This window comes from Falco naumanni, chromosome 2 (genome assembly GCF_017639655.2).
Source record: "Falco naumanni isolate bFalNau1 chromosome 2, bFalNau1.pat, whole genome shotgun sequence".
Taxonomy (NCBI): domain Eukaryota; kingdom Metazoa; phylum Chordata; class Aves; order Falconiformes; family Falconidae; genus Falco; species Falco naumanni.
The window spans coordinates 117,931,915-117,944,032 of record NC_054055.1 but is presented as its reverse complement, the minus strand read 5'-3'; the positions used below and the strand labels follow the sequence as shown (position 1 = coordinate 117,944,032).

The 12,118-nt window shown below is 46.2% G+C and overlaps 1 protein-coding gene across 2 annotated transcripts in view; it reads left to right on the top strand.

Moving 5' to 3' along the window:
- The first annotated feature begins 9,049 nt into the window (after window positions 1-9,049).
- The window catches only part of EPHA3 (EPH receptor A3), a 231,620-nt gene continuing 228,551 nt past the window's right edge, over window positions 9,050-12,118 (top strand). For both annotated transcript variants that reach the window (XM_040583035.1, XM_040583034.1), the window contains exon 1: window positions 9,050-9,251. In XM_040583035.1, the coding sequence (XP_040438969.1) occupies window positions 9,158-9,251 (94 nt within the window). In that variant the 5' untranslated portion in view covers window positions 9,050-9,157. The remainder of the gene's footprint in view (window positions 9,252-12,118) is intronic.

The following is a 12,118-nucleotide window of genomic DNA, read 5'->3' as shown; positions in this document are numbered from 1 at the left end:
TTGCAATTTTAATTTAAAAAAAAAAAACAAAACACAAAAAACCCAACAAGCGCACACACACACACAACCCCCAAAAAAGCCAAGCAAAAAACCCCAAGCCACCCAATAACCAGGACCTGTGCTATAAACGATCTGATCTTATCTGCTGCCTTCGAGTGAGTGTTGTCACCTCCGGGTCACAGATCTCAGGCTTCTGCGGTTCTCTGAAGGCATGTGCATGGTTCTCTCTCCTTAAGCAGTGACGGAGGTTACGGTCCTCTTTCCACTTTCCGTGATTTATCTGAGCAGCTCTTACTTCTGTCTATGCTGCAGTTCTTTTCTCTTCTGGGGACTGGTAATAAGTCACCCAACTGCCACCTTAAAGCAAAGTATTATTTAAAACAAAGTCACATCAGAGGAAGCACATCCATAAAGCCAGCAGAGTACACTGTTTGCATATATTGTGTTTCAATAAAACTTTCCCCTCTGCAGGTCTGGTAAGTCCCCTGATTTTTTTTTTTTTCACAGTCCCTCTGCAGAGCATCTCCTTCTTTAATTTCATGTAAGGTTCTCATTTTATGTCATTTTTTATGAGCATCGTCTTTTCTCAAGAAATGCTCTTTGGTTCTAGTGGGTTTAGATTTTTACTTTTGCAGCTTCGCGTGATGTTGGTGTCAGTTCAGCTTAGAAGCTGAATGTGGACAATTTTCTACTAATAGCCCTCAGCTTTTCCAAGAATATTTTATTATTATTATTATTATTATTAATTTTACTTGTGGTCCCTTTTCTGTATATGTTTTCTACAGCTGCCTTTTGAGTTAGAACATTGCATTCATTTGGGAAGATCTTGCAACTATTTGTAATGAATTTCCCCCACCATATTTTGCAAATTATTTAACTGTCACATCTTTCTATTCAGTCTGCTGTCACTTCCCAGTTCCAAAGCTGATGCAGTGGGCATCTGAGTGAAATGAGTGAATACTGGATATTTTATTTCTCTCATTAAAGCCTCTAGAGAGAAGACAAGTTTCAATGTTGGTATACCTTTTTTTTAGCAACTTTTTTAGTTTGAAAATACAAAGGACTAGGAAGTAAAACGGTATTTTTTTTCCATTTCTGGTACCATAAAAGTAACATAGCCATTCTTCCATGGTTGGTGACAGTTCAAAAAAATGAATGGAGCTATTTATGCAAATGCTTAATCTAACAGACCCATTAAGTCTTGGACTATACATACCATGAAAAAGAACACTGATGAACAAAGGTTTTTTAAAGATTGAAAACTTAGTATAGATAAACTGAATCTGATGTTGCAGTGGGAAATTTTTTTTTTCACATTCAAGAAAACAAGAAAACTTTGTGATACATTTTCCTGACATAGATAGCACAGCTCCAGCACAGGGTATGTAATGTTTGCATTTGCAGTCCTGCTTGGTGGCCCTTCCAAGTTAGAAAGGTTGAGGAGCTCCATCCTTCGCTGCAGGGCTGGGGAGGAAAGCGTATCAGCAAAATAACCTGTTTAATGGGTAAGAACTGCTTGACTCAAGGTTAACAGACCATCTTGCTGCAGGTCATTTATTTCCTCTTGGGCTGGGAGAATACTAATGATGTATAATTATTTATTGCACGTGTTGTATAATAATTATAACAACAATATTCTAAACAATAATATTTAGATAACATTAGCTTAATCTTCAGCAGAAACTGCAATTCATCATTGCCCAAGTGGCGAGGGAGGATTATTAAAAGATACCTCATCCGTTCTGGCAAAGTGATTAACTCGTTATAATCAAGAAGAAAATACTGGAAGTAATTCAGAGCTTCCCAGCGTGTCCAGGGGAAGCTGGGATGCTGGGTCAGGCGGTTGGGGATGTTTCATACCCTGTGGCATTCAGGCTGAAGGCATTCAGCAATACAGGTGAGACTGCGGGCAGTTTGCTCTGCACCCAAACGCTGCTGACTGTAGCTGAGACAAGCCTGATTCGGGGTCCTGGGATTTAGGGGTTGCCTCAACTTGTGTGGTCTTACTCTTGCTGTATTTTGGTGGGAGGCTCAGAAGTCTGGGTAAAAGCCAGGTGTGCACGTTTGATTCCACGAAGGAACTTCTGAAAGTTCTGTGTACCCTGACAGGGATTTGTTCGGAACTTGCGTAGCTCTTAATTGTCATATATGATGTTGTTCTCAGATTCCAGATTCGTTAATCTCTTCCCGAAGACCTGAGATGAGTATTTTTTGAAGTAAATAGGAACTTTTTGTTTACACACTGTCATTAGAGTTGGGATCAAGTCTTTTGAAAACGGCTGCTGCCTTTTGAGTTCTGATTTTCTCCTTGGGGGGGAGGCATTTAGCTGGGAAATGCTGATTATATGTACACCATGCAATCAAATATATATCTCGCCATTCTGAGCAAAGATGTGAAATGATTTTATACCTTTGTGCTAGATGTGTAGCTGAGGCTTCTAAGATAACGCTACTTTATGGCCCTTTACTGATCTTATTCCAGACGCTTCCTTGGACCATCAATGAAACTCATGGTGCTGGGTCCAAGAGGGTAAAGAGGAGAAAAGCCCATCTTTGAGTACAAGGGGGAAAGCGAGAATTGAGAAAAATCAGCAGATGCACAAAAATCTGAAAGGACCCAAATTTATATATGGGATCTCAGGTATTCACTATAACTAAAAAGTATGCTGTAAGATAGCCCATCAGTTGTCAAATGCAAAAGTTCACTGTGGAAATGAAACTGTTAAGGAGGCTCTGTGCATTGTGAACACCGGCTCTTCAAATTATTTGCATTATGCTATTCAGACTTGCAGTTTACAACAACTCTTTCTGCAGTTTTTTAGTTAGCAAAAATACACGACCTATTTTGCTGTCAATGTGCAAGCTTGGCGCTGCAAAGACAAGGGAATACTTCCAATCCGGCTCAGCCAGATCACAGAAATAAGTCTGTGCACTCTCCAAGTGCATTCCCTGAATTGAATCCTGATCCCTACTATTATAAGTACTGGGGCATTTATTTTATAATCTGTCTGTCTATTTATTGTCCAATACTGCCTGACAGTACCTTCTGAAATGCAAAAAAACCCCAACAAAACAACCAAAACCAAAAAAAAACCAAAAAAGGCAAAAAAAAAGCAGTTATTTGAAATACATGAGAATAAATAATTTATTTTCTTGGTGTGTGTATATATATATGTTATTTTTAACAACATAATTGTTTTTGAACATTCGTTGTGATCTGGAAGAAAAAAATAAACTAATCAAGTTTGCCATTATGCACCTCACTGGAGGTCTGCCAGCATCTCCATAATACAGTCTGGTTTTATAGGATTCATAGATTTCTACTGTAAATGCTGAGTCCAAACAGAGATTTGGCAAGCTTTTTCATGATATAGTAATACTCTCTGCTGGATGTAAATGTTGCTTTTCCCTGAAAACGGACAGTAATGCTAGTGAAGCTTTTCTTTTATGTCTTCTATAGATTTTTGTTTACAGATAGGTAAATTCAGTCTAAGTGCTTGGAGTGTCACCTTTTTATTGCATATTTAACAAATGATTCAGCCTTTATGGGGAAAATTTGCAGCTACGCTGCATTTGCATTTCACATGCTTTCTTACTGTATTCCATCTCCATAATAAGTCATGCTTTTTTTTTCATTATGGAATTGGTGTGCAGTCGCTTCATAATTACAATTGCATCTATGTTGCTGCTCAAAGCTGAATTTCTTATGCTGCCTAGTTAATCCATTTTTCTGGATTTTCACGTAATTATTGTGGAAGTATTGATTAGAAAGAGCTAGAGCTTAGCTTTAAATAACCGACTTCTTTCAAGTAACTTTTCACACTTCATTTATCATGTGTTTTTATTGCATCCTGTCTTTTATTCCTCTGCATCCTGCATTTTCTTCTCCACCTGCACTTTCAGTGCAACTTTGTACGTTAGGAGACCTTTTGGTTGTGCTATAAAATCTCTCCTAAAGAATATTTAAAACATTTAAGTCTAGTTACTCGGTGGCTGGCAGGAGGGCTCTTCCTCCGTGGCCACCATTCCCAAGGCTGGCCCACGGCAGACTGCTGCCTTCTGATGAATTCCAGCAGCAACGCTGCCATTTACGTTTTAACACTTAAAGAGTTAATCTGAAAAGATATGGTGATCTATAGACAGGCGCTTATTTATAAGGAGGCCTAAATGATCGCCAAACAGCTTGGAAAAGCTGCCCCTGGTGTGATTTATGTGGAGATGTGTCAGTCCAGGTCTCCGTGAAGGTGAGCAGGTGTGTGTGGGCAGGTATCAACAGCACAAACAAGAACCTTCATAACGAAGTACCAGAAACGGAGGGAGAAAATGTTCTCACGCCTCCAAAGATTCCCCTGGCGCCGGAGGCGAGGCACGTACTGCTGGGGAGCATCGCTCGGCCGCGCGCCTTGCCTCCTCCCCCAGTCACCCTTCTTTGTGAGTGGTGAACCTATCATTAATTAATTAATTGGATTTGTTTGTTTTTAAGGAAAATGTTTTACCTTTAAACCTCTAAGATTAGAAGCTTCATGTTGTTCAATTAATTAAACAATGCAACTCAAGAGCCATAAACATTAAAAAGCCTTCTTGGAAGCAGACTGTGGCCCAGTCCATTGGATAAATTGATTGATTACTTCTGTGGCTGTTCCTAATAATCTGTAACATTTTTTCATTAGGCAGAAAGTTGTTTTCCTATTTAGTATGCAAACATGAGATCTGGAGCATTCTGCCCATGTGTTATGATTTCTTTTTTCCATTATGCAATCACAGAATGTGTCACTTCCCTGTTTACAAAAGAAAAATGTAAGAGATAAAATTTGTGTTTAGTAAGGATTTTGATCTCCAATATATTAAAGAAATTAAAGTCCAGGGTTGGCAGAAAATCATAAATCATGGTTATGTGTTTCTCTAGAATGATTTTATGGATGCTAAGGCAAAGATATTACCATGTGCTCCCTGGTTATGTAGAAATGCCACTAGAGGCTATTTTCTTTCTTCAAAGGTGCCCTTTAAGCTCACACAAAATTACTCTTAATAGAGTAAACATGCAACTTGCACAAAACTAACACAATGCGTTCCAGGTTACGTGTCACAGAGAAAAAAGCATAGTGAAAAATTCGCAACATATTTTGTCTGTCTTTCCTGATGAGGATTTTTCCCAGAACCTGCAGTTTTCTAATATGTGTTCTTAATTTCAAATTTTTCCAAATATTTCTGCTATTCACTTCTAGCTGGTGAGGTGCCCTATGTACAGGTTTGATACTGAGGATTTGCGTTACAGGGATTGCATTGTTTAATACTTTTTTCTTGAGTGAGATGAGTTCTGTGGTGCCAGGATATTTACGAGTTCAGAATGTGTTTGCTACGAGTAACCTCAAAATATTTGTTTAATGTTTCTCTAATCCAGACAGAAAATTCTTCAGGATTAAGCTGTAGTGTTCGGCTGTGTTATCCGTGTTGCTCCTTGTTAGGAAACTCTCTAACAAATGTCCACAATACGACATGAAAATCTGATCTTTCTTTTGTTTCTGGGAGGTGCATTTCTAACCCTCACAAGGAGAAACGGCTGAGAAATACACCTCGAGGCACGGACGGGGAAACTAACCCAAAATACGTGTGTGTGCGCGCACTGGCATGAGGCAGACTTGGGAATTCACAATCTGTTGTTTACAGTATAGACCTTAACTTGTTCGTCCCCTTCCTTCTTCTACCTCCTTTACCTTTTTTTTTAAAAAAACCCAAGATCTTTACCTGGCAACCACATTGTTACATTAGAAAAAGTTGCATAGTTATTTTAACATCTTATGTTAGAAAAAGTTGCATAGATATTTTAACATCCACCCTTTGGTTTCTTACAGCAAACCAGTGAAGGAGTTAACGGTGACCTTAATACTTGGAGTAATAATACACTTGTAGTGTGCATTATCTTTTTTGTGATTTTTTTTTTACCAGCTTTTTTCTGTCAATCTCACCTACCACGTTTTCCTTTCTTTTTTTTCTTTTTTTCAGCTTGGTTTTGTAGAAAAGGATATCACAACAGAGGACCGAAGCGGTTTCTCTGGTTCTGGGGTGAGCTGTGCGAACATTCCCAGCCCTACGGGTGCAGGCTTGGGAGCTGTTCGATAGCGGGTGGGGTGCTGGGGTGGGACCGTGCCCAGTCCGGAGGGATGCTGGTCAATCCAGCTTCGGAGTGTGACACAGGCCAGGACAAAGCGAGGGGATGCTGGGGCTGGGCTCAGCCACTGGCTGCCACCCTCAGCCCCTTGGAGGAGCTCTGTTCCTCCCGGGCAGGAGGAGACGTGCTTTATGTCACCAGCAGCCGTATATATGACGGCGTGGATATGTGGCTCCGAGGGTCAGGAGCATCTGCGTGCTGGTGGAAGGAGAGTTTGGCCTTTAGCAAAGCGCTGCACCCTGTGTGTTGGCAGGAACTGCCTGAGAATATTCGCATCTCATGGGCTCCAAGGAGTTGCCTCTCCTGCTTCCACTGTTCACGTGCCGGAAAAGTTCCTCTGTCGCAAAGGGTGGATTGCCCTCCATGGGAAGGGAAATGCTGAATGCTGCGGCTCTTCCCCGAGGAGAAAAACAAGGTTTGGCAGTTGAATGTGGTTGCATTTCCTTTTTCTCTTCTCCTTTTTCAGCAAATGATTATTGTGTGGTAAAACCACGATGGGTGCTCAGCCTCCCGCTCCCAGAGGGGGAGCAAGAGCAGAATCAGGTGCTGCAGCTGGATGGTGCAGATGTTTTATACACACAAAGCTTGAAGACTGGAAAACAAAAATTCCCTCCTTTGCTTCTTTGGAAGTATATTTTCCCACTAACTGGAAACTGAAGGTTTCAGATCATATTTTTTGGTGGTGTCCGTCCCCCCCCCGCCCCCCCCCCCCCCAAGAGATTTGTTAAATTTTCTAACCCTTTTTCTTCTACCTTTTCCTTTCACCTAAAAAAAAAAAAAATATTTACCTGAAATCATGAAAGAAAATCCACAGAGACTGCACAGAGACCAAAACTAGTGGTCCTGAGAATTCCATAGCATTTTAAATAGTAGACTTACCTCTGCTGTAAGGAAGAACTCAAGGAAGAGCGCTGTGTATTCTAGAAAAGACTGGGAAAAGGTCTGCAAAAAAACACCCAAACCAAACCAGTTTTTATTACCAGGGACAGTAATATTTTGAAGAAATTAGGTTTATTTCTGGACTTTTTGCTTTGGAAAAGCATCTTTGTCATATAAATGAAAAGGTATAATGAAATGAGCCTTGAGAAAGACAGAGGAGGACAGGAGATGCCCTTCTCCGGGCCATACAGCGTTAGGCATACGGCTGGACCCCCCTGCCCTCCTTCTCTCTGCCCCTGAAGGTGGCTGCTCCAGAGCCCTGGGCAGCTCGCTCGCACCTTTTGGAAGTTCAGCCGGAGAAGAAATAAGTAGGGTCGATGGTAAATACAAGTATAAGTGAAAGGAAGCATTGGAGGCATGAAAGAAGCAATATTGTTAATTTGGTGATTCCTTAATCTGGTTGAAGAATCAAACCTGGCAACAGGAAAGGAGGAGGAAAGTGATGTTCATGTCCTCAACCCCTGAAACAAACGCCCGACTTTTGTCCTTTGACAAATGAGTGCCTTTGACAGCCTTACGCCTGCTTTGCCTGGCCTCTGGGGCATTTCCACCCCCTTCCATGCAGCGCAAACCTGGCACGGCTGGGTTGGGTGGCCGGCGCTGTGGCCGTGTCGCGCAGGAGAGGCGTGGGCACAGGCCCTGGCTTGGCACCAGCCCAGCACCTCCTCGGCCACTGCTGGGGGTGGCGGGGCTGGGGGGGAGCCGGGAGCTGGGGTGGTGCCGGCAGCCCTTCCCAGGGCCGGGTGCCGGTGGCCCTGAGGAGACACAGGGGAATTCTTTGGTGTTATGGCGGGGCCGGCTGCTCGGGCGTTTAACGTGTGAAACAGGGAGGTTTGGCTCCTGTGGCATCCACGATTTTTGACGTTACTTCTGCACTTAGTTCCATATCTGTTGCCAAAGGCTCCGTCCCTCCCGCCTGCGCAGCCAGTGCATGCGCTCAGCGCAAGACCCCGTACTATGTGGATGCGTTAACTTCGGCTTGGAGTAAAATACTTATTTGACCTAAGTACTATTCCAATATGTCCCTGTTTCCACAGAACCACGCTGGGTGGCTCTGGAGACCTGAGATGAGTCACTTGGGAAGAAAGATGTCCATGTTCTGAAGAAATGCTCCACAGAAGGGGAAGCCGGGGAAGTGCTGCTCTGCAGTCATTCCTCCTGGGAGCAGCGGAATCGCAGCGCCGCACGCCTGCTGCTCTGCCCTCTGCTCCACCAGGCTCTCTGGGGCCTGCGGGGCGCTGAGGAGGATGGAGGCGAGGTGCAGGCGTGCAGAGAAGGCTTCAAACCCGCACCTTTGACATGGCAACCTGGAGAGCGAGGCTGCGCACCCCTACGGAGAGCAGCGCCTGGGAGGGGGCCCTGCCAGCGCCAAGGCTCCGCTTTGCTGTGACCGGGTGGCACTGAGGCTGCTCCCCGGGGAGCGGGCTGGGCTGGGCTGGGCTCCTCGTGGGCTGGGAAGGGCTGGGTGATGGAACCGGTGGCTTTCTAGCAAGGCTGCTACGGCTGCGCTCGGGAAGTCTGCCGGCTTTACCGCCACTTCGCACTTGCACCCACCTAGGAAAGGCCGGTAACGCAGACCGTGGGCTTGCGGCCGGCTCAGAGCCCCGAGCGAGCCTTCCGAGCGCCGTGCCTGCTGGCACCCCTTGGCAGAGCCTCCGCGCTTTGCCCACCGCCTCCCGCCGCCCAGCGCTTTGGCAGCGCCCCCCCCCCGCGCTGCGGGGTGCGTGTGTGCGTGTGTGTGTGCGTGTGCGTGTGCGTGTGCCAGCGCACGACCCCGAGCGCGCCGTTCCCGCTGGGGAGCGCCCCCCCCCGCGCCGCGCCCCCCGCGGGCAGGCAGGTGGGCGGGGCGGCGCTAGGGCCCGGGGCGGCGCGGCGGCGGCGGCGGGGCCGGGCGGGGGCGGCCCCTCCCGGGCGCAGCGCGAAGGCGGGCGCGGGCGGCGCGGGGCATGGTCCCGGTGCCGGTGCCGGCCCCGGCGGCGCGGAGCGGGCGCGGAGCGGTGGCATGCGGCGCGGAGACATGCGGCTCTGCCTGCGCGCTGCCCCGCCGACATGGACCGCCTGCTGCTGCCGCCGCTGCTGCTGCTGCTGCTCTGCGCTGCCCTCGGCGCCGCCGGGCGTCTGAGCGCCCGCCCCGGCAACGAAGGTGAGCGGCGGCCCGGCCGGGGGCGAGCGGGTGGGTGGGCGGCCGCGCCGCGCTGCGCTCTCCCCCTGCTTTTTTTCCTCTCCCTTTTTCATATTTCGTCTTCCTCTTTTTTCCCATTTTCCTATTTCTTTTTCCCTTTTCTTCCCCCCTCCCCTTTTCCTATTTCTTTTCCCCTCTTTTTTCCCCCCCCTTGTATCCCTTCCCCCCCGTTAAGGTGGTCCCGGGCGGCAGCTGCACCCCTCCCCGGGACCGCGCCGCTCCCCCCGCCTGGCGCCCTGGCCGCGCGGCCGCCGCCCGGTGCGGTGCGGCGGGGGAAGGAGGGTCAGGTCAACCCCCCCCCCCCCCCCCCCCCCGCAGCAACAGCACCCCCACCCCCACCCCAGGGAACCCCCTTGGAAAGTTGGCGAGGGGGGAAGGACGGGCTGTGCCACCCCCGGGCTGCGCGGGGGGCGATGCGCGGAGAGCCGCGGTGGACCGGGGGCGAGGTGGGGAGCAAGGGGGGTTTGCGGGGCCGGGGGGGGCTCTCTGCGGGGTTCTCTGCGGGGCTGGGGGGTTCTCAGCGGGACCGGGGGGGGGTTGCCCAGCCCCGGCAGGTGCCCAGCCTCCCCGGGCGGGGCAGGGCGGGCCGCCCGCGGGCTGGGATGGCGCGGTGATGGCTGGCGGCCGTAGGCAATCAGCTTCCCTCGTTAAGTAATAAAAATCAGCTCTGAAAGCTAACGGTGGCCCCCGTCTCCCTCGCCCCGGTGTTAACCGGGCTGTGAGCTCTTTTGGATGTGCAAGGGGGGTGGTGGTTTCAGCAGCCGTCCTGTGCTTCAAAACTTTTAATTAACGCCAAAAAGAAGCTTGCTCCCCTATAAAACCTCTTTTTGAGTCCGTAGCGGGTTTTGCAGTGTGTTGAAATGCCGCGTGTGGATGTGAACGTGTGTAAGTGTCCAGTAACAAAGCATGAGTGGTTTGTTCTCCTTTGGTGTGGTAATTTTTATGATGACATTTGATGATAACACGTGTTAGATTTCAGGGAAAAATAATGACCGCTAGATGCTGTTTGAAAAGTAATTAAAATACTTGGGAAAAAAAAAAAAAAGATTAAATCGCCCTTTCCCTCTTTCCCTATGGTAAAAGAAATAAATTATGCAGCTTTCACTCGGTTGCCCGGTGGTGGAGGCAGCCGGCACGGCTGGGATGTCCAGTGCAATCGTCTTTAGGGATAGAACCCAGAGGCCAAATGTGGGAAGAACTTCCAGCATCAACCACCCATGTAAAACCTGCACCTGCTTGAGCTGTAGCGTTTGTGCAGAGGAGCAGGTATCAAAGCTGTTAGAGCAATCATTTCTCCTGCATGGATAGCGCTGATGTACTTCCTGATATTCCGGGTGCTTGCGGGATAAGGCAGCGAGGTAATGACTTTCAATGACTTCAGGAAGGATAAAGAAATAGGACCTGAACCAACTAAGGAAAGATTCAAACTTTGCACATCCTGGATAACCTTAAATCAGTTGGTTTTATTGCTAGGAAGGAAGCTACGGTACCATCACACCAGAAGAGCAATATATCGTATTTTGTATGTTTTATGTAAATTTGTTTTGCATGCATGGCCCTTTATAGGTTGCTTAAAAAAATGTGGTTTTAGTAGTTGGTCACTTTTAAACCTCTGTATACGTGCTGGTTTGTAAGTGTTGTCATCTTTCACAAATGATTTTCAGAAATGAAAACAAGAGCATTAGTAGGGGTTACTCTTGTCTTATTCTTAAAAGCTTTTTGGGAACGTATGTAGTTCTGTCAGTCAGCAGAGCAGCTCTGCCTCCACGGCAGTGATAGACAGACACAGCCTGTAAACTGAGGCTAATTATGCAAAAACAAAACAAAAAAACCCAGCAAAAAACCAACCCCAAACCAACAACCCACCCACTTTTTGTTTCTTTGTTTAAAATCACTGTCACTGAGAAATGAAAGGAAGAAAAAAATTGGTATCGTACAGAACGTGCATTAAGCATCCTCGCCCGAGTCAGCTTTCAGCAGACTCTGCTCCCAGTCTCCCTCCCTTCAGCTTCAAGCACTTGTACGATATGGGCGATATTCTTAAAATGGATAGTGAAAACAACAGCATAAATGCAGTTACCGGACAGGCACTCACTTTTGCATGCTTCCTTTTTTCAAGTACGTATTTTGCGATTCCTGTTTTTGAAAGGAACACTGACAGTTTCTTTTTAAAATGAGATCAACTTTGAAGCACTTACACACACACGCAGAGCCCCTTCCTTAGGAAAGCTCAGTAATTCTTTTATTTATTTACAGCATGTTTAGGCTGATGATGTGAGTTTAGAAATCTGAATTATCACAATTTGCAGACACACTGATTTGTATGAGCATCAAGGGTTAGCATGCAGCTTTAGACCATGTCAGAAGATTGTTTTCCTCTTTTTAAATAATCTTTTTCTTACCACTTCGCTTAACGTCCCTACTGTTGTTACCATACATTTCCTCCCGAAACTAGATGTGTCTGCGTTTCTGTGGGTATTTAGAAAAGTTTTCTTTTTCCACCACCAAGAATGAAAAACACTTTGGACAGAGGTTGTTAATATGGGCTTATAGATAGAAATGTATACATTTTTTCCTTACACTTTATATAAAAGTTTCCATTGAAATTCTCCTTGTGAATTGTTTTAATAAAAGATGGAACTGATTTTTGGTGTGTTTATATAGCATTGTCTAACTTTTAGGGGACGTGAATGTTGCAGTAGGCATGCTACAAGGGTATGTTCGGTAACATTGCTTAAATTTATTTGACTTGAAAGAATTGTATCACATTTTTCAATACAACTTTAGTCAATGTTTAAAGTTAATATTAAAACTGATGACTGTCTGAG